We start from the raw sequence: 19,872 nt of genomic DNA, 5'->3' as shown, positions 1-19,872 counted from the left end.
CGGAGGTTAAAAAATTCACGTTCACTTTGCATTTAATAAGCTGTTTTTTCTTTCACAGCAAGAACCAAGCTCAACTAAAACAGAAACAACTGAATAGAAGAAGCTAATTACACTCTGCTGTATTAGGCACAATTCAATGTCATTACTACTTTAAAAAGGTAAATGCATGTTTTTAAGAACTGTTAGGAAGGTTAGTTGATTTTACATACCAACATGGTGCTGTCGTGTTGGAGAAGTCACATTTCTAATACAAGGAGTGAGTTGAGACTCTGTTCTTTCATGAGATGAATCTCGTGATCTGTCACTTGACCTTCGTCTATCTCTTGATCTCTCATGACCCCCACTAGCACCATGTAGACTCATTTTGGTGTGGTCGACTCCTCCCTTAGCAATACGCGAGGATGTACTGATAAGTTAGAAAGGAAAATTAACCATAAAAGCAGAACGTAAGATTGCAAACATTTTAAAAGAAAAACCCGAGTAACATAAAACTAATATATTGAAGTGCAAAAATGAAATGCTACTTTCTAATTCTGAAACCTAATTTACTTCAAACTTGTAGGCTTTAAAAATTCTGGAATGTGTCTTTGAAGACTGCATAGTTGAACTCAGTTTTTTCTGAACGAGAAAACTAAAGCTTAGAAAGGTTAACTAACATATGAGTTAGTAGAAGTTGTAGTAATAGTAGTAGATCACCCAGATATCTTAAATGTTACTCAAATGTTCTTTTGATTTCCTTCATTGTGGGGGAAAAGAGAAGGCAAGAGCTTCTGGAACTCTTAAAAAACTGAGGAATGGGGCAAATAAATTAGTCTCCCTGCCAAACAAAATAAGTCTACATGCTAACTTCAATCAACCAACTTTGAGTTGAGTCTTTTCAAAACACTATGATTTTTTTTTAAAGTTTTTCTGAAAAGCATTTCTCAGCCAGGCGCAGTGAATCATGCCTGTAATCCCAAAGCTTTGGGAAGTCAATGTGGATGAATCGCTTGAGGTCAGGAGTTCGAGACCAGTCTGGCCAACATGGCAAAACCCTGTCTCTACTAAAAATACAAAAATTAGCTGGGTGTGGTGGCACACACCTGTAATCTCAGCTACTCAAGAGCCTGGGGCACAAGAATCGTCTGGGAGACAGAGGTTGCAGTGAGCCGAGATCACGCCACTGCACTCCCGCCTGGGGGACAGAGCAAGACTCTGTCTCAGGGGAAAAAAAAAGGAAAGAAAAGTATTTCTCTGAAAAACCTAACAAACCTACCTACTCTGACTACATAAAGTCACAGAATTTTTAAAAACTTAAAAATATCTTATATATAATAAACTTCTCCACCAGAAGTGAAAAACTCAGAATGTTGATTAAAATAGTCCAGTTTACAGAATATTTTAACACAATTATGTATTAAGTTACACATACTATATGTACAATGCTATGTTAAATGCCAACAGAAAGAAGCTTCCTCAGGAGCTTGTTTTCTAAGTGTAGCAGTAATAGATGAACATGCAGAACTTTAAACAATTCAAGAGTTATCCCAACTTCCAAATATAAAACTACTAAACAGTTCCCAAATACGTAACTACTAAATGGGTATTAGATAATAAATGCTTTAGGATCTCAAAGAAAAAAGACATTGCTATAGAGTGGCCACTAGTGTATCACTAGTGTCCAGCTCCTGACAAATAGATAAAATTTCAATAATTAGAGTACATTTTGCAAATAAGAAAACTGATGGTAAAAGTAATAAAGCCAGACCTAAGGCAATTTGGAAATTTACTATGTTAGCATATACTATGGTTTAAGCAATTTGAAAATTTGCTATGTTAGCATACACTATGGTTTAAAAATATTAAAGTACTTTTTAGAAACAGAAGGAACTTCATGGCTTTAAAGTAAAATTGTTGGCTAATGCTTATTGCTTGACATTTTGAATGATACTTAATATTCTGGAAACTTAGGTTTCTCATTTGTAAAATGTAGATTCTATTTATTTTCTAAGGTTAATAGGTGAATTAAATGAAGTATAATAAGTAAGCTGACCAGCAATGTACCTGGCACAACATAATTACTCAAGAAATGTTGGTTTATTTAGTTATGACAGATGAGGATATTAAAGTTCAGAACTGCAAGACTTGCTCAGGGTCACATAGTATTTAGTAGAAATGCTAATAACACTATAACCTAAGCCTTTTGATTCATTCCAGTGCCCCTTTCATAATATTATACTGGTCTCCTTTAGCAAAACCATATGAGTTAAAATTTAATCTTGGTGATTCAGAAAGCAAAATCTTTCGGTGTCTCTGGGTCATCTCTTTGGTTGATTTTATTAGCTTTAATATTTTTTGTTATTTTGGTGGTTTCTTTCATTACAAAAATCAGTCATCACCTTGCTGTAACAGACTACAAGGACAGAAGATAAAGTTGACTTTGTATTTATCCTGAAAGTTACTTCTAGGGAAATAAAGGCAACCTAACAGCCTTTATCAGTTATTTGTTTCTCATAAACCTACAGAGAAAAATTCTACTCCCACCTTCATTCTAGTGAAAAAAAAAATCAGAGTACAGCTGCATCAATAGAACAAAATCTTTTCTTTCAAACAGAACAAATCAAAAGATCCTACTGCACTCATGTTTTTAAAAAATCGTTAGAGTAGGAATACTGGAATTTCTGGCTTGTTTTCTAAAGTAGGAAAAAAAAGGAATCCACACTAAATAGAACAAAGATCATATATAGAAAAAATAGCTGTTCAAATTATTCTGGCGGCTAAGTTTTCATCATTTTCAAACTATAAGAAAGCACATTATCTAAATGTGACTCTGGTAATTTAATGGACAAGGTACAAGCACAACTACGAGTAAGACAAATACAAGCTAAATGTTCAGTGTGAGTAAGGGCCAAGCAGACTGACTAATTAAAAAAGCGTTTTCACCAGACATCTCTGTAGCTGAAAGACTAGACACTGCTAAAATATTGGCTTCATTTCTAAAACACTTAGATTTTAAACGAATTCAAAAGGTGTCATAATACACTTTCATATTTTCTTTTAATTCCCACATAGACCGAACCCTGAATCAGACCTTCAAAATCAGATGTCATGGAAGACAAATTATGTCCTACTATATTTAATTCAATACTTTTAGATTAAGAAAGCACTCTAAAGGCAAAAACAGTTAATATGTACAAAAGAAAATGAGGATGAGCAAGTTCAGAGGGGAAAGCTCTGCTTCAGGCTGCATTGAAGCATTTGGGATTCATGAACTAAGGATAGGTAAGGACATGAAGACTAGATTAGCCCTAATACCTATTTCCAGTCAAGATAGAATAACAAGGGCTGAGTTTATACTCCTGTCTGAAACAACCCAAGAAACCAAACAGAATATATGAAACAATAGTCTGCAAGACACGGCACATGAGGCAATGAAGGAGAGCAATCACTGAAAAATGGAAAGCAAATGAGATAGGCCCAACAATTGTCCCAAATTACTATCTTGAGAGCATTTGCAAAGTAAACACAGAGAGGGAAAACACAAGCAGAACCCAGTGGACTGTGAGTGAAAGACATGGAGCTGAGACACTGGGATAAGAGATGGCTAGAGTTCTAAGGGAAAAGTAACACAGAGAGAAAACCTCAGAAATTTGCAGAGTCCTCCTTGAGTACTGAGCTGGATACCAGTCACACATGTGAGGACACTATGAAAAGCTGGGGAAAAAACCAACTCAAAGGATTAGAGGAAATAGTGCCCAGCACTCATACAGGGCCAGGAATAAGTCCTGTTCCCACTAGTTCAGACTGGAAAGCCTAATAATTTTTAGGGCATTGGGAAGAGAATTAGAAGACTCTAAAATGGGAAATAATTACAACTAGACTGAGCACTGTTCCAGTTCCCCTAACAAATTTTAACATCAAGACCAAAAGGACCACACTGTTTCCATATAGCTAAATCCTAAAGCAAAGCTCAAGAATATTTGTAAGTATAAGAAATATCAAACACACAAATGAAGTAAAGTTTACCATGTATAGCATCCAATCAAAAATTATCAGGCATGCAAAGAAGTGAGAACATATAACCCATGAGGAAAAAAAATCAAGTGAAATAAAACGTGAACTGACACATATGTTAGAATGAGAACTAAAAATATTAAAAAGTCACTATAACCATAGCCCTCCAAAAAGAAATGTAGAGACACACAGGATTAAAAAGATGCAAATCAAGCTTCCAGAGATAAAAATGTTTACATGTGAGATAAAAAGTATACTAAATGGCCCTTTAAAATGACTACAGTTAACAATAACTTACTATATATTATCAAATGGTTAGAAGACAGAACTTTGAATGTTCCCGACATTTTTTTAAAATTTGATGGGTGCAGCACAGCAACATGGCACAAGTATACATATGTAACAAACCTGCACGTTATGCACATGTACCCTAGAACTTAAAGTATAATAACAAAAAATAATTTAAAAAAAAAAGATCAATGTTTGAGGTGATAGATATACTAATCACCCTGATTTGCTCACTACACACTGTATACATGTATTGAAATATCACTCAGTACCTCTAAATATGTATAATTATTACATGTTACACATCAATTAAAAATAACTTTAAAAAAGAAAAGCACACTGAATGGAATTAATGGGAGATTACACATTATAGTAGAAATGATTAACAAATTTGAAGACAATGCAACAGGAAATATTCAAAATAAAAAAGACAGAGAAAACAGAAAAATAAACAGCATGAGTAAGCTGCAGGTCAATTTCAAGTGGCCTAATATAGGTATAAATGGAGTCCATGAAGGAAGTGGGAAGGAAAAAAAGGAAAGTAATATCTGAACTTTCTCCAAATTTGGCAAAAATTACAAACCCACAGATTCAATATGCACAACAAATTCCACACATACTTCAAAGAAAAAAATGAAAACAAACCCTGTCAACCTAGGTTTGCCATAGCCACTAAAAACATCTTTCAAAAATAAGAAGGATCTGTACTGATTTGTTGGAAAAAAATAAGAAAGTATAGACATTTTCAGGCAAAAAAAGACAAAGGAATTCATCATGAGAAGACCTGCACTACAAGAGCAGTTAAAAGGTAGTCCTTCAGGGAGAAAAAAAAAAGCTAATGCCAGATGAAAATATGAATCTACACAAAAAAATGAAGACCACTAGAAAAACTAACTGCATGGAAGAATATAATTTTTTTCTAATTGTTTAAATCTCTATAAAAGATTAAACAATAATGATAATAATAATAGAATAAGGGGTTTATAACATACACATATAACTACAGCAGCACAAAGTCTGGGAGAAAGAAATCGAAGTATATTATTGTAAGGTTTTTACACCACACAAGAAACAGTATAACATCACTTGAAGGTATACTGTGATAAGTTAAAGATGTATACTGTTAATACTAAAGCAACCACTAATATAAGAAAACAAAAAATTATAGTTAATATACCAAAAAAGAAGATAAAATAAAATCATAAAAAAAAGATTTGGCTAATCCAAGAGGGCAAAGGAAAAAAGGGATTGGGAGGAAGAAGGAAAAAGAACAAATGGGACAAACGGAAAATAAATAACAAGATAACACTTAACCTTAACCATGTCAATAATCACATTAAATACAGAGAGTCTTAGCATTTAGATGTAACCAGTCTAAACCATAAAAGGTGAAGATTATCAGATTGGATATAAAAACTAGATCCCCAGCCTGGCAGATCACTTGAGCCCAGGAGTTCGAAACCAGCCTTTCGCAATGTGGCAAAGCCTCATCTCTACAAAAAATACAAAAATTAGCTGGGTGTGGGGTGCATGCCTGTGGTCCCAGCTACTCAGGAGGCTGAGGTGGGAGGATCGCTTGAGCCTCGGAGGTCAAGGCTGCAGTGAGCAGAGATTGCACCACTGCACTACGGCCTGGGCAACAGAGGGAGACCCTGTCTTAAAATAATAATAATAATGATAATAATAATAATAATAATAATAAAAGCCAGGTCCAACTACATGCTATATGGTACAAAGAGATTCAATATAAAAGAATGAGGAAAGATACACTATGCTAGCACTAGTTCAAAGACAGCAAGAGTGGCTATATTAATATCAGACAAAGCAGAGTTCAGAACAAAGAATATCACTAATGTATTTCATAAAGGGGTTAATTTATTAAGTGCACATAACAATCCAAATGTTTTTCTGCCTTATGAGAGAGCTTCAAAATACAGGAGGCAAAAACTGATAAAACTATGAGAACTAGACAATTCCACAATTATCATCAGAGATTTCATCACCTCTCTCACAATATTTAACAGAAAAACTACACAGAAAATCAGTAGGGATTGATGAGATTTGAATAACATTATCAACTGACTTGACCTCACTGACATTTACAGAACACCCAAAAAGGGCAGAAAACTCATGCTTTTCATGTGCACACAGAACATTTATCAAGATAGATCATATTTTGGACAATAAAACAAGTATCAATAAACTTAAAAGAATTTAATCATACAAAGTATGTTCTCTGATTACAATGGAATTAAACCAAAATTCAAAGATAGAGATATCTAGAAAATTCCCAAATACTTGGAAATTAATATCTTTACCTAAACAACTTACAGAGCAATAAATGAAATTAGAAAATTTTGAACTAAAAGAAAGTGGGAAAAAACCCAAAATACCATAATTTGTGGCATGGTATGACATTGTAACAGTACTTAGGGGCCAATTATAGCATTAAATTCCTATACTAGAAAAGAAGAAAGGTCTAAGAAAAATGACATTAGTCAATAAAATTGTTAAACCTCCACCCAGACTGCTTGGGACAAAAATCGAGAAGATACAAACTACCAATGTCAGAAATAAGAGAGGCTACAGATACTAAAAGAATAATAAAAGAATATTGTAAACAACTTTAAGCCAATAAATTCAACAACTCAGAATGGACAAATTTAAACCTACAAAAAAGCTCACTTAAGAAAAGGTTGAATAGCTCTATGTTTACTAAAGAAATTTAATTTGTAGTTTAAAACATTCCCTCCAAGAAAACTCTAGGCTCATATGGCTTCACTGACAAATTCTACCAAGCATTTAAGACAGAAATAATATTACCCCTACACAGCTCTTCCAGAAAATTGACGAGAAGATAGTATTTCCCAACTCATTCTATGAGACCAACATTGCCCAGACACCAATATCTAGAAAATTCCCAAATACTTGGAAATTAAATAATACCTTTACCTAAACAACTCACAGAGCAGTAAGGAAATCAAAAAGGAAATCAGAAAATTTTGACGTAAAAGAAAGTGGAAAAAATACTACAAGAGAAGAAAACCACAAATCTTAGAACACAAATATCAATATTCTAAACAAAATTTTAATACATCAAATCCAGCAATACATACAAAAAGAATAGTAATCAAAGACCAAATGCTCTCCATCTAAAATCAGAAACAAGAATCAGAAATAAGAATGTCCACTGTCACTCTTCTTCAACAATGTACTGAGGATTCTAGCCAGTGCAATATGGCAAGAAAAGACATTCAGATTGATTAAGATGTCAAACTATCTTTATTTGCAGAAAACATGATCATCTATTGTAGACTCTAGTAAAAAAAAAAAAAAAAATGTTACTAGAACCAGTAAGTTCAGCAAGGTTGCAGAATACAAAAGCAGTATTTTAAAATGAACTTTATTTCTACATACCAAGAATACGCAACCTGAAATTGAAATTTTAAAAACACCACTTACAAATAACACCAAAACCTGAAATACTTAGGGATAAATATGACAAAAGATGTGAAAAACTCACACATTGCAAATTATAAAACATTATTGAAATTAAGAAGACCTAAACAAATGGAGAAACCTACCATCTTTACAAGTCAATTTTCTCCGTAAGTTAATCTACTAGATACAACATAATTCCAATGGAAAACCAAGTAGGCTTGCTTGTCAAGAGTGACAAGTTGATTCCAAAATTCATATGCATATGCAAATGACTTAGAATAGCCTAAATAACTTTTTTTAAAGAACAGTTGGAAGACTAACACGATCTGATTTCAAGACTCATTAAAAGGCTGTAGCAATGAGTAAAATGTGCTACTGGCATAATGACAGGCACATACATCAATGAATCAGAATAAAGACTCCAGAAAAGAATTCACATACATATCTAGACAACTCATTTTCAACAAGGGCTCAAACACAATTCAGAGAAGAAAGAGTTTTTCATCAAATGGTGCTGGAACAAATGAATATACAATAGGTATTTCACGTTCAACAATTCTAGAAAAAAAAAAAAAGGAACTCTGCGTAATAGTTCCCATCATATACAAAAGTTAACTCAAAATGGACCACACACCTAAATCTAAAACTTAAAACTATAGAACTTCTAGAAATAAAAACCACAATGCATAAAAGAACAAACCGACAATTGAACTTCATCAAAATCAAAAACTTCTGATCTTCAAAAAACAGTGTTAAGAGAATGAAAAGAAGCTATGCGCAGTGATTCAAGCCTGTAATCCCAGCACCTTGGGAAGCTGAGGCGGGACGATAGCTTGAGCCCAGGAGTTCAAGACCAGCCTGGGCAACATAGTGAGACCATTTCTACACAAAATTTTTTTAAAAATTAGCCAGGAGTGGTGGCAGGCATCTGTGGTTTCGGCTACTTGAGAGGCCAAGGTGGTAATATTGCTTGAGACCAGAGGTTCGAAGTTGCAGTGAGTCATGGTCATCATGCTACTGCACTCTAGCCTGGGCAACAGAGCAAGATGCTGTTTCAAAAAAATTAATAAATAATAGAGACTAAAAACACAAGCCTCAGACTGGGAGAAAATATTTGCAAATCATATATCTGACAGAGGACTGACATGTAAGCTATATAAAGAACTCTCAAAATAACGGGAAAAAATGTGAGATACGCAGATAAAAAAATAAGTACATCAAATGATAGCGTCACTTGTCATTAAAGAAATGCAAACTAAAATGACACTGTTACATCATTACACATTAGAGTGGCTAAATGAAAAGACTGACTATATCAAGTGTTGATGAGTACGTGTATGAAATGGAACCCTCATACACTTGTGGTAGGAATGGAAAATGGTACAACCATTTTAGAAACTGTTTCAAAAAACAGTTTGTTTCTTAAGAAATTAAACATAAACTAGCCATATGATTCAGTCATTCCATTATGTATTTACCCAAAAGAAAAGAAGACATTATCCATAAAAATGATTTGTAAACAAACATTCTTAGCAGCTTTATTTGTAACAGCTCAAAACTTTATTTGTAACCTAAATGTCTATGAACAAGTGAAAGGATAAACCATTTGCGATATATCCACACAATGGAATACTACTCAACAATAAAAAAGAATGAACTACTGACACAAGTTACAACATGAATCAATCTCAAAATAATTACACTGAATGAAAGAAGCCAGATCTCTCCCCACCCCCAAAAAATAAATTATATAAAATTCTAGGAAATACAGAATAATGTATAGAGCAACAGAAAACATATTGGTGGTTTCACAAAAAAGGGGTATTAAGAGTTCAAAGGGAAGGGTTACAAAGGGCACCAAAGAAGTTTTTAAGTGTGATGTATATGCTCATTATCCTAATTATGGTAAGGTTTTATGGGTGTATATATATGTACCAAATTGTATACCAGAATTGACCTCTTGGCCAAAACACAGCTGCCTGAGAATACCATAATAGAAAACAAATACTTAACCATTTCAATTACACTTAAGTAACAAAAGTCATGCCTTTCTTCTTCTAATAGTCCTTTCTTTTCACACTTTTCTTAGCAGAGTGCACTAAATTCCTTCTCTTACCAATCTATATAGATTCTGGCATCCTCTTCTTGTAATATGGTCCATGGTCCCAAGAAACCAAAAGCATTTCTACAATCAGATTAAAAACATCTACCATCACCAACTGATCACCACTTGAAAACTTCACAAACCAACGTATACTACCCAGTAAACTTACTACCAAAGCCCAAATCAGAACCCTTAATCATGATCCTCTGAGATCACAATTTTCTTAAACTGAGGAATATCAATCACTTCCAAGCACCTCTAGTTACACAAACAAATCCACCTTAAACAAAAAAGAAAATATTTCCATTTTTAAATTTTGCAGCTTTACGACTTAATAATGCTTCTGTTTTCTTTACTATCAACTTTTCACTTTGTTTCAAAATAATGCTTTGAAGCATAAGGTGAATCAACAGGCAGTAAAGTTTCTAAAAACCTTTAAATCTTATTAAAATGGTCACTCTCAGAAGCAAGTATCTATCGCTTCTCGGCCTTTTGACTAAGATCAAGTGTAGAAGCAAATATCTATTCACATCAAACTTTAGAATGCAAATCTGGTATGAACTTCTGCATATGATTTCGTCACCTAATTTGTTTAAAAATTCTAATTACAGCAACAGTTTTCAATGGCAGGCAGGTTCCTAAGAACTGAAGAAAAACATAGGGGTCTCGTTCAATGAAACTAGATACTCCTACAAGGGGAAAAAGTTTATAATACTAAACTAATACGTACAGAGTTTTTAAAATCCAACAGTACTGCAAAGTTTATAACAAAAACCAAGCCATTTTTTGAATGGGTAAACTGTAGTACAGTCATACCATAGAAAATTATTCAGCAATTTAAAAAAAACTATTGATATCTACAACAAATGTGAATGGATCCAAAAGCATTACACTGAATGAAAAAACCCAAACCCAAAAGTTTATACGCTATATCATTCCACTTATATAATGTTCTCAAAACAACAAACTTATAGGGATATAGAACCAAATCCGGGGTTGCCACAGGTCAGAGTTGGAGAGAGGGTGTAACTATAAAGGGGTAACATAAGAGAATTTCTTTGTGGTGATAGAACAGTTCTATATCCCGATTGTGGTGGAAGTTACATGAATCTATACATATGATAAAATATCACAGAACTATGTACCAGAAAAAAGAAAAAGTGCATGTAAAAATTGATAAAATACAAGAAAGGTCAATAATGTAGTTATTAGTATTGTACCCATGTCAGTTTCCTGGTTCTCATAATGTACTAAAGTTATGTAAGATGTTATCATTGAAGGAGGCTGAGTAGAGTACCTGGGAACTCACAGTATGATTTTTTGTGACTTCTTGTAAATCTAAAATTATTTCACAATGAAAAAGCTTAATATATATAACAAAAGGGGTGATAATGTGGAGACAAAAAAACACTAAACTATGATAAATTCAGGAACATAAAAAGGTATCCATAAAATAAGGACAGGAATGCTGCAATTTTAAAAAAATTAAAGAATAAGAAAAAGTTCTGAGAAATTCAAAATAATAGCAGAAATTTTTACAAGGTTACTAGAAGGGTTGAAAGAAAATATTGAATATATCCTTAAAAGAACAAAAATACAAAGAAATGGAAAATAAGAAAGCATTTAAAAAGAGAACTAATGAAGGAGGTCAACATTCAACTAACATATGTTCTACAGAGAACAGAGAAAATAGACAGGAGCACATTTTCAAGGAAATAATGTAAGAAAAATTTCCATAAGTAGCTGATATAAGTAGCACTCATATCAGAAAACTGTTGACAAATACACAAAACTGTAATATAAAAAACTATACATAGCTCTGTAAAAAACCATGTATGTCTCCATAAAAGGCTATATACATGTTTTTGTCCATGTTTCCTGGCTCATAACTCCCATTGCCCTTGTTATAATGTTGGGGGCACTTTAGGCCTCAGAAAACAGAATCTCTCTCTCTGACCTTCACCTGCGCTCTTTTCATGGCTCCTTTTTCTCTCCAAGGCAGGCCTTAGAAACTAAAAATACATTCTACTCTTCCCCTGCCTTTCTGTAATGGAGCTGACCATAAAGAAATCCCCTGACCTACTTTGCTTATAGGCCATAGGCCCCTCATTTCAGAAGGTGTCCTGCCCCATACCCTGGAGTTTGAGTGTGTTTTTTTTCCACTGACAATATTCCTATCCATTTGAATTAGTCGGACCTCAATAAAGAAGCAATATTTTATATCCTATTTTTATTCTGGGAGAAAAATTAGCTGACCTTTTTTTTTTTTTTTTTTTTTTTTTACTATTCTAACAAATACCATAGCCCCTGTTGCAGTTTTTTAAACTAAAGCTTTTAAATGATTTTATATTAATATATTTTTGAAGCAACTGATTTGCTTTTTATAAGGATCATTAATGTGTTAAGTCAGGATTTAGCAAACTATGGCTCATGGTCCAAATTCTACCCATTGCCTGATTTTGTAAATAAAGTATTATTGGAACATAGCCATGTCTATTCATGATTATTGTTCATGGCTGTTTTCATGCTACAATGACAAAGTTGAGTGATTAGGACGGTGACTGTAGCCAACATAGTCAAAAATATTTACTATCCAGCCCTATACAGAAAAAGTTTGTTGATCCCTATATTAAATGTCAGTAACTATAATATAAAAAATGCTATCAAACTTCTAAATAGATTTGATAACAATTTCTCTCTCATTTCCTTTTTTTGGTCAATTAGCCTTCTATAAACTTTCTGCTCTTCTGCTTAATATATGGTCAGTTTCCCAAGGAACAAAGGCTTAATAATGGAAAAGGGAAGTTCTCAACTGAAGAATTAGTTAAATTCTCAAAGATCACCTGTAAGTCTGTTGTTGGATATGTTTTTCCCATAAAAATATTTTTCAAATGATACTTAAATCCCAGATTACCCCCACAAAGACAACTTCAGCAAGAAATATATATAACCTAAAAATAGTTTTAATACTATTTCTAAATCCTGACATCTTTCCCTTCTTCCTAAAATCCCATTGCAGCAGCAGCAGCAGTAGCAGTAGCAGGGCCTAAGAGTATCTTGTCAAATTTCAACTGAAGTCACATGAAGACCCAGATACTAACGTAAGGTGATAAATGTTATAAGGGAAAATAAAGGTAACAAAAACAGAGTGTCACCATTTTGAATGGTCAAAGTAGAACTCTCTGAGGGGGAAATGTCTAAACAAAGACCTAAATATGTAAGAAATAGAACTATGAAATACAGAAGGGAATAGCAAATGCTAAGGCCCTGTGGTAAGAATCATCCCTGGCTTTTTCAAGACATTCAAGAAGCCCAGGGTTGCTGGAGCATAGAAAATAAGAATGACCATGTTAAAAAGGTAGCTCTTAGGCAAGACTAGAACAAGATTATGACAGGCCTTGAAGGAATGTTTAAAGGGTTTTTGCTTTTGTTTGAGTGAAATGGGTAGCAATGAAGTGTGAATTAAATGATCTAATTTACGTTTTAACAGAATCACTTTAGCTGCAAAGCAAACCATGGGAGAATAGGAGAAAGGAGGCAAAGGTAAAACCAAGAGACCATTTCAGAGGTTACCGTAAATAATCAGGCTAAAGCTGAAAGTGACTTGGACCAGTGTTATGGCAGAGTTACGTGTTAAAGAGTGTACTAGACTATATATTTTGAAGAATATGCCTCTGAAATTTACTGATGGATGAAATGTAGGAGGTGAGAGAAAAAGAAGAGTTAAGGATGACTCCATGATTTTATCCTGAGCAACTGGAAGAATGGAAGTTCCATTTACTGAATGCAAGTGAGAGGGTGAGAGGACTAGGTTTAGAAATGTAGGTATGTCTTAGACATGTTAAAAGTGAGATGCTTATTACACGTCTGAGTGTACATAAGTCTGTGTATACTTACGGACACATAAGTCTAAAGTTCAGGGGAAAAGTCTAGGCTAGAAATACAAATTTGGGAGTTGGCAGTCACTACTTAACATTCTTCAGCAACTTCCTAGCATGAAAATTTTTTTTTAAATAGCTAGCCACTATTAAAAATTGTTCAAAGCTAAATTAATGGTTGAACAGGTTTATTGTGTATCTGCTGAAGAGTATTTGTTCAATAAATATTTACTAAGCAACTACATTGTGCCAGTTACTGATCTTGGTACTGTTAATGATTGAGAAGAATATTATAATGCATGCATACACAACCAATATTTTTCAAGCAATGCTTTTAAATATTATAATTTCTTTAACTTTTGGAGTATAAAAGATATGAAGTACAAATACAAGACTCAGTTTTTAAAATATTTATCAAATGATTGTGAATATTTTAATAAATTACTTTTACAGACAGATTTTGATGGAGTCTCACTCTGTCGCCCAGGCTAGAGTGCAGTGGCGTACTCTCAGCTCACTGCAACCTCCACCTCTCGGGTTCAGGCAATTCCCCTGCCTCAGCCTCCCAAGTAACTGGGACTACAAGTGCCCACCACCATACCTGCCTAATTTTTTGTATTCTTAGTAGAGGTGGGGTTTCACCATGTTGACAGGGCTGGTTTTGAACTCCTGACCTTGTGATCTGCCTGCCTTGGCCTCCCAAAGTGCTGGGATTACAGGCGTGAGCCACCACGCCCAGCCACAAAACAGATTTCTAAAGACAAATCACAGCCATCCCACAATCACTCCTTCCAAATGACCTTTGAAAACATAACCTTTTTCTATTAAATTCTCTCCATTATGCCTTTTATTCAATCCTAAATATCAAAATAAAAATTAAAAATCTATAATGTAATTAGATTGATGAAATTAAAGACTAAGAGAATTTCTATCAGAGGCCCTTTGATGTTTTTGTAATTCAGTATGTCTAACTATCCTAAGAAATATCCACAGAAACACAGAACCTTAGTTTAGGAAAAACCCTTTAGAAAATCTAGTCCAAACACTTATCTAATTCCTGAATCTTCACCTAGAAAGTGTCCTCGAATTGGCTGACCTACTGCTAATGACAGGGAAGGGGAACTTTTCTCTTTTTAAAATTTCATTCTAGACTTGGAAAGTTCTGACTCTTAGGCTGTTTTTCCTTAACATTAAGGCTTAAACCTTTTTACCTAACCCAAGTTCAGGGTTTTGGCCCAGGTTATTCTTTGTTGTAAAGAGGCTGCTGTTTGCATTACAGAATGTTTAGCAGCATCCCTGGCCTCCATCCACCAGTATGCTAGTACTTCCTCCAGCTCCCTAACCAAAAATGTCCCTAGACATTGCCAATGCCCACTGGAAGACATAAAATCACCTGGGCTGAAAACAACTGCCTTAGTTCTACCTGCTGGGACCAAATAAAAACAACAACAATGCTAACACTTGGGCATTTAGAACAATACTGGGCACCTTAATCCTCAAAACAATCCCAATTTTACAGCTGAGAAAATGGAAACTTAGCGGCAAAGCAAGGTGCCTGAAATCATATAGTTAATTAAGTGCTGGATCTGAGATGTGACCCAAGGAGTTCAATTTCAGAGTTCATGCTCCTAACTTCAAACAAGTCTGACTCAAACCATGTCTAACTGCTTTTCAAAGGAAAAGTCTTAAAATATCTGAAGACAGCTCTTATCATGACATTCCTTAATATCCAACCAGAGCTGTCACAAGATTTCTTTTTTTTTGAAAAAGATTCTCACTCTGTCATCCAGACTGGAGTGCAGTGGCGTGATCTCCGCTCACTGCAACCTCTGCCTCCTGGGTTCAAGCAATTCTCGTGCCTCAGCCTGTCAACATAGCTGGGGTTACAGGCGTGCACCAACACTCCCAGCTAATTTTTGTAATTTTAGTAGAGACGGGGTTTCGCCATGTTGTCCACGCTGGTCTCAAACTCCTGGCCTCAAGCAACCTGCACACCTCAGCTTCCCCAAGTGCTGGGATTACAGGTGTGAGCCATCACGCACAGCCCAAGATTTCTCTTAAATTGTTAGTTCCTTAAACTGGCAACAGATCCAACTTTTTCACATCCTTCCTTTTGAATATACACAGAACTAAAAATAATAATACTTTGGTATTCAGCACAGTTACTCTATTCTTCTTTTCCATTAATTGAGATGGATTTTTTAGGGGAGGGGTGAGGAAGAAGATGGGAAGCCATATGGTACTTTTGTCTTATATCTAGTTTACTGCCAACAGCCACCCTCAGGTCTTTTTCATATGTGATGCTGTAGAGCAGTGCTACCTTAATGTATCCTGGTGTTTTAAAGGCCTTACGAATATACTCCCAAAAAGTTCATCTAAACTTAGTACAACTCAGCCTCAAAAATTATTTTGGATCATTTAGTGTATTATTTACTATCGCTCACTCCTCATTGTCACTGATAAATTTGATAATTTGCTTTCTCCATATAAGCAATATGACAAAGCAAAGAACAAAGCCACCTTTCAAGATTAATCAGTCTCTGGATGGGATCATTTAAAGTCAGAATTGGTGTAATTAATTATCACAATCAGCTGGTAGCTAACTTATTGTTCCCCCACCTTACTCTCAAGGATATCAAAATGACTTTACCAAAAGTTAAGCTTAAGTCCAAATATATCATAGCGTTGCTAGTCTACTAACTGCATCAGAGAAAAATCTAAGCTGGTCTGACAATCTAATTTTAACAAACCTATTCCTAATCATTTTTAAACTGTTTTTCTTCAAGTTAGTCATAAATGAGTCCTTTCCATTTTTAATTCCAAAATCTCCTACCTGTTTCAAAATCAAGCCCAGAATCTCCCATCTCTTAGCAGTTCTTGTATTCTCAGAAAATCTTCAAAGATCACACATAATAACAATAATTTTAAGGTGTTGCATGCAGTTCCTTTTATAAGATGTTTTAAATAGCCCAGAAGACAACTCACTTAATCAGATGCATTCTTTACCTCTATACTCATATTGGTCTTTATGTCCTTCCTACCAATGTTTGTCTTATTTGTATTTCTGTTAGAAATGGGGGTGGCTTCCTCTTCGACTTTGACAAAGAAGCTTCAAGAGCTAAAGATTTTTCCCCCTCATTGTCATGCATTATTATTATACTTTCCTTGATTATTCTTCTTACATTAAATGTAATATAAGAAAACTTTTTTGGTGGTCTTGGCATTTTTCTGAAGTCTCAGTTCATCTGAGCTCTAGTTTTCCTGATTTTTTATTTATTTTGTATACTTTATTATGGTTATCTTACTATTTGCTTTGTTTTAAAAGTAATGGGTATGTCTTTAAAGGCTTCACTGTGTAACGACACTGAAGATCTTTCTCTGTCAGAAAACTAATCAAAATTATATTTTTACTTAACTCCTTACAACATTCTTTCTTTTTGGAGATATTTATGCTGTGAAATCATGCTAATCTTTTCTCTGATCAATTATCAGAAAAATGTGGATTGGTGAAATAAATTACAAAATATATATGTACAAAACACTATGTAATCTTTTAAAATTATGCAATAGAAGATCACTTCATGACTAAAGGATGTTCATAATTAAATTTCTTTTTTTTCAAGGATAGGTTACATAACAGTACTACAGTAATGTCTTTTTAAGTGCATATGTGTTATTTTATATTTTCATATATACATAGAAAAAATAGGCTATATGACAAAATATTTAGTTTTCTTTTGACAATAGAAAAACTTATTTTCATTTTATTCTATATGTTTTTCTGGGCTTACCAAATTTACCTAATGAATATGTACCATTTTCACAACAAGACAGACATTATTATCTTAAAAGAATCAGCAGAACCAGGGGAAAGTATCCTACAAAGTATAAGATTAAAAGGTCTGGCTTGAGATTCTGCTTTTAAAACTCTATTTAACAAGCTTAGAAAAACATTTCTAGACGCTAAGCCACAAAAAAGGTCAATACAACATACCACGAACAGAACTATATAAATAAGTCATGACAACCATAAGATGACCATTCAAACTTTTAGAAATTAAATGGGGGAAATTAAAAGAACTTCCTTACACTTCAAGGAAAGAATGTTATAAACCATTTAAATACATTAAAAACAAAGTAAATGTAAAATGCTGTATATCCCAAAAGTCCATATAAAATTAAGGATCAGCAGGATAAGGGTAATAAAGACAGAAGGAATAAAACCATTATTCAAAATGTTTTAAATTGTTGTAAAATTTCCTAATAAAGTGAGCAATATCATCTGTTAAGATTTAAAATCTCACAGGAAAAACCATTATCCTTATTTAGAAATTTTGTCTGGTTGAAAATTAATATTCACTAATCCAAAACCTCAGTGGCAGTAGTTAGATCATCTATTCAGATTCTGGGTTCTTTGACTTGAAAGAAAGTCATTTTAACTAATTAGAGCTTTATCATTTAAGTACATTCAGTTCTGTAAAATACTATACATAAATGGTTCAGTTAACCCTTAGTTCATCCAAATGTAAAAATATATTCAATTCCTTCTTTAGAAAATTATTTCAATTATTTTATTTATCTTGAATTTATTTTCAAATACATCAAAAATATTATTTCAAAATTACTCTCTCCTTAAATTTTTAATGATATTCATAAAAAACAACACCAAACACAATGCATCAAACCCACGAAAACAATAAAAACATATTTCATTTATTTTAAGTAACTTGTCATTAAACTGAAAATCAGACATATGATCTTTTATCTTTAGTCATGTAAATGATCATAATAAAACAAAGGTCACACATATCCCTCTCAATCTTTCTTTCAAATTCATATATGTAAATAATTATAACCCAGAGATATCATGTAATAAATGAATACACACCTTCCTTTAGTATATGCCAAGGTAGACACACAAAAACAAGAAAAAAATTTTGAAATCAGAGTATAAAGGGACTCTGCTCTTTCAAACAATGAAGCACTGAAAGCCAGGTCAGCATCCTTGGGCATTACTAGGAAACTTTAGCACATCTGATATTTCCATCATCTTCAAGATTCCTCTGAACAATCAGAAAATTCCCCAATCTCCCCCTACCTCACCTGTCCATAGACTTCCTTTAGCTTCCTCCCTCTACTGTGTAATAATGCTGTTGCAATATTTAGGCGTTAAATGTTCAGAGATACAACCCCCTCTACATATTAATTCAGTTTATTTTCTCACAGACACTGACTCAGCCGTGGGTTGTGCAGCACTGACGTTTCTAACAAAACAGCATCGTGTGAGCTGTGATCGTCCCATTTCTCCATCTCTGAGCAGTGATTGGATATTGTAATTGATAGACAGGCATAACAAAACGCAGGAGTTGAGGGCTTAGAGATATGTAGATATGTTGCCAAATGCCATCTGTAAAGCTAATTCTAGCTCTGCCAGCTTGCCAGGGTTTAGAAAACTAGGATACAGCTAACTTTCTTTTTCCTTTCAATATTTTATTGGGTATCCATTCTGGACAATAAAGCTCTTTAAAATCAAAGAGAAAATATTATTGTACTTAATTAAGAATCCACTCAAGAACTATTCTTTAAAGCAACCAAACTTTTGCATTTCTAAACTGCTGCTAGGGCTATGAAGTGATTTAAAAGGGAAACTGGAACGTTCAGACTTTATGCAGTCTCAGGAGAAACGAGCATGCGTACTTCCATGTGGGAATGAAACCTTGCGGCATAGTCCATACTCAATGTATCATCCATTTATCTTTAGTAACCTGAGTGGACTGCAGACCTGAGTTTTATATGGTCATATTCCACCCAATTCAAATATATAAGAGCTTTTAGTGTAACATCTATCTAGACATTTTAACCTCCTTATACAGAAAAAGTGCTTTTCTTTTTCTTTTTTAAATAGCAAAAACTCCTCTAACTCAAAATTTAAAAAGAAGTTGTCACAAAACCAGACCAAATACATTTCAACTGAAATGATCTTTAACATCTTCAGCAGGCTATCAAACTGTTCTATATAGATATCACACAAGTATACAACTAATGCACTCTCTATATAACTATACAACTACTCACCCAGAAATAAGTTGAGCAACTTATAAACAAATTCAGTAATTTTAAAACTAATTTTAAACCAATTCAGTAAATCTTACACAAATTCAATCATAT

General features: G+C 33.8%; 1 protein-coding gene across 13 annotated transcripts in view; it reads right to left on the bottom strand.

Moving 5' to 3' along the window:
• The window catches only part of BTBD10 (BTB domain containing 10), a 71,660-nt gene that overhangs the window by 27,595 nt on the left and 24,193 nt on the right, over positions 1-19,872 (bottom strand). For 6 of the 13 annotated variants that reach the window (XM_074014250.1, XM_045371530.2, XM_005578583.4 and 3 more), the window contains one exon: positions 210-406. In XM_074014250.1, coding sequence (XP_073870351.1) covers positions 210-406 — 197 coding nt within the window. Of the gene's footprint in view, positions 1-209; positions 407-9,838; positions 9,908-18,592; positions 18,965-19,872 lie in introns of those variants that run through there. The other 7 variants (XM_005578577.4, XM_045371531.2, XM_005578579.4 and 4 more) reach the window with 4 other exon arrangements.

The sequence above is a fragment of the Macaca fascicularis genome, chromosome 14, assembly GCF_037993035.2.
Source record: "Macaca fascicularis isolate 582-1 chromosome 14, T2T-MFA8v1.1".
NCBI classification, from domain to species: domain Eukaryota; kingdom Metazoa; phylum Chordata; class Mammalia; order Primates; family Cercopithecidae; genus Macaca; species Macaca fascicularis.
This window is presented reverse-complemented; position numbering and strand designations above follow the sequence as displayed.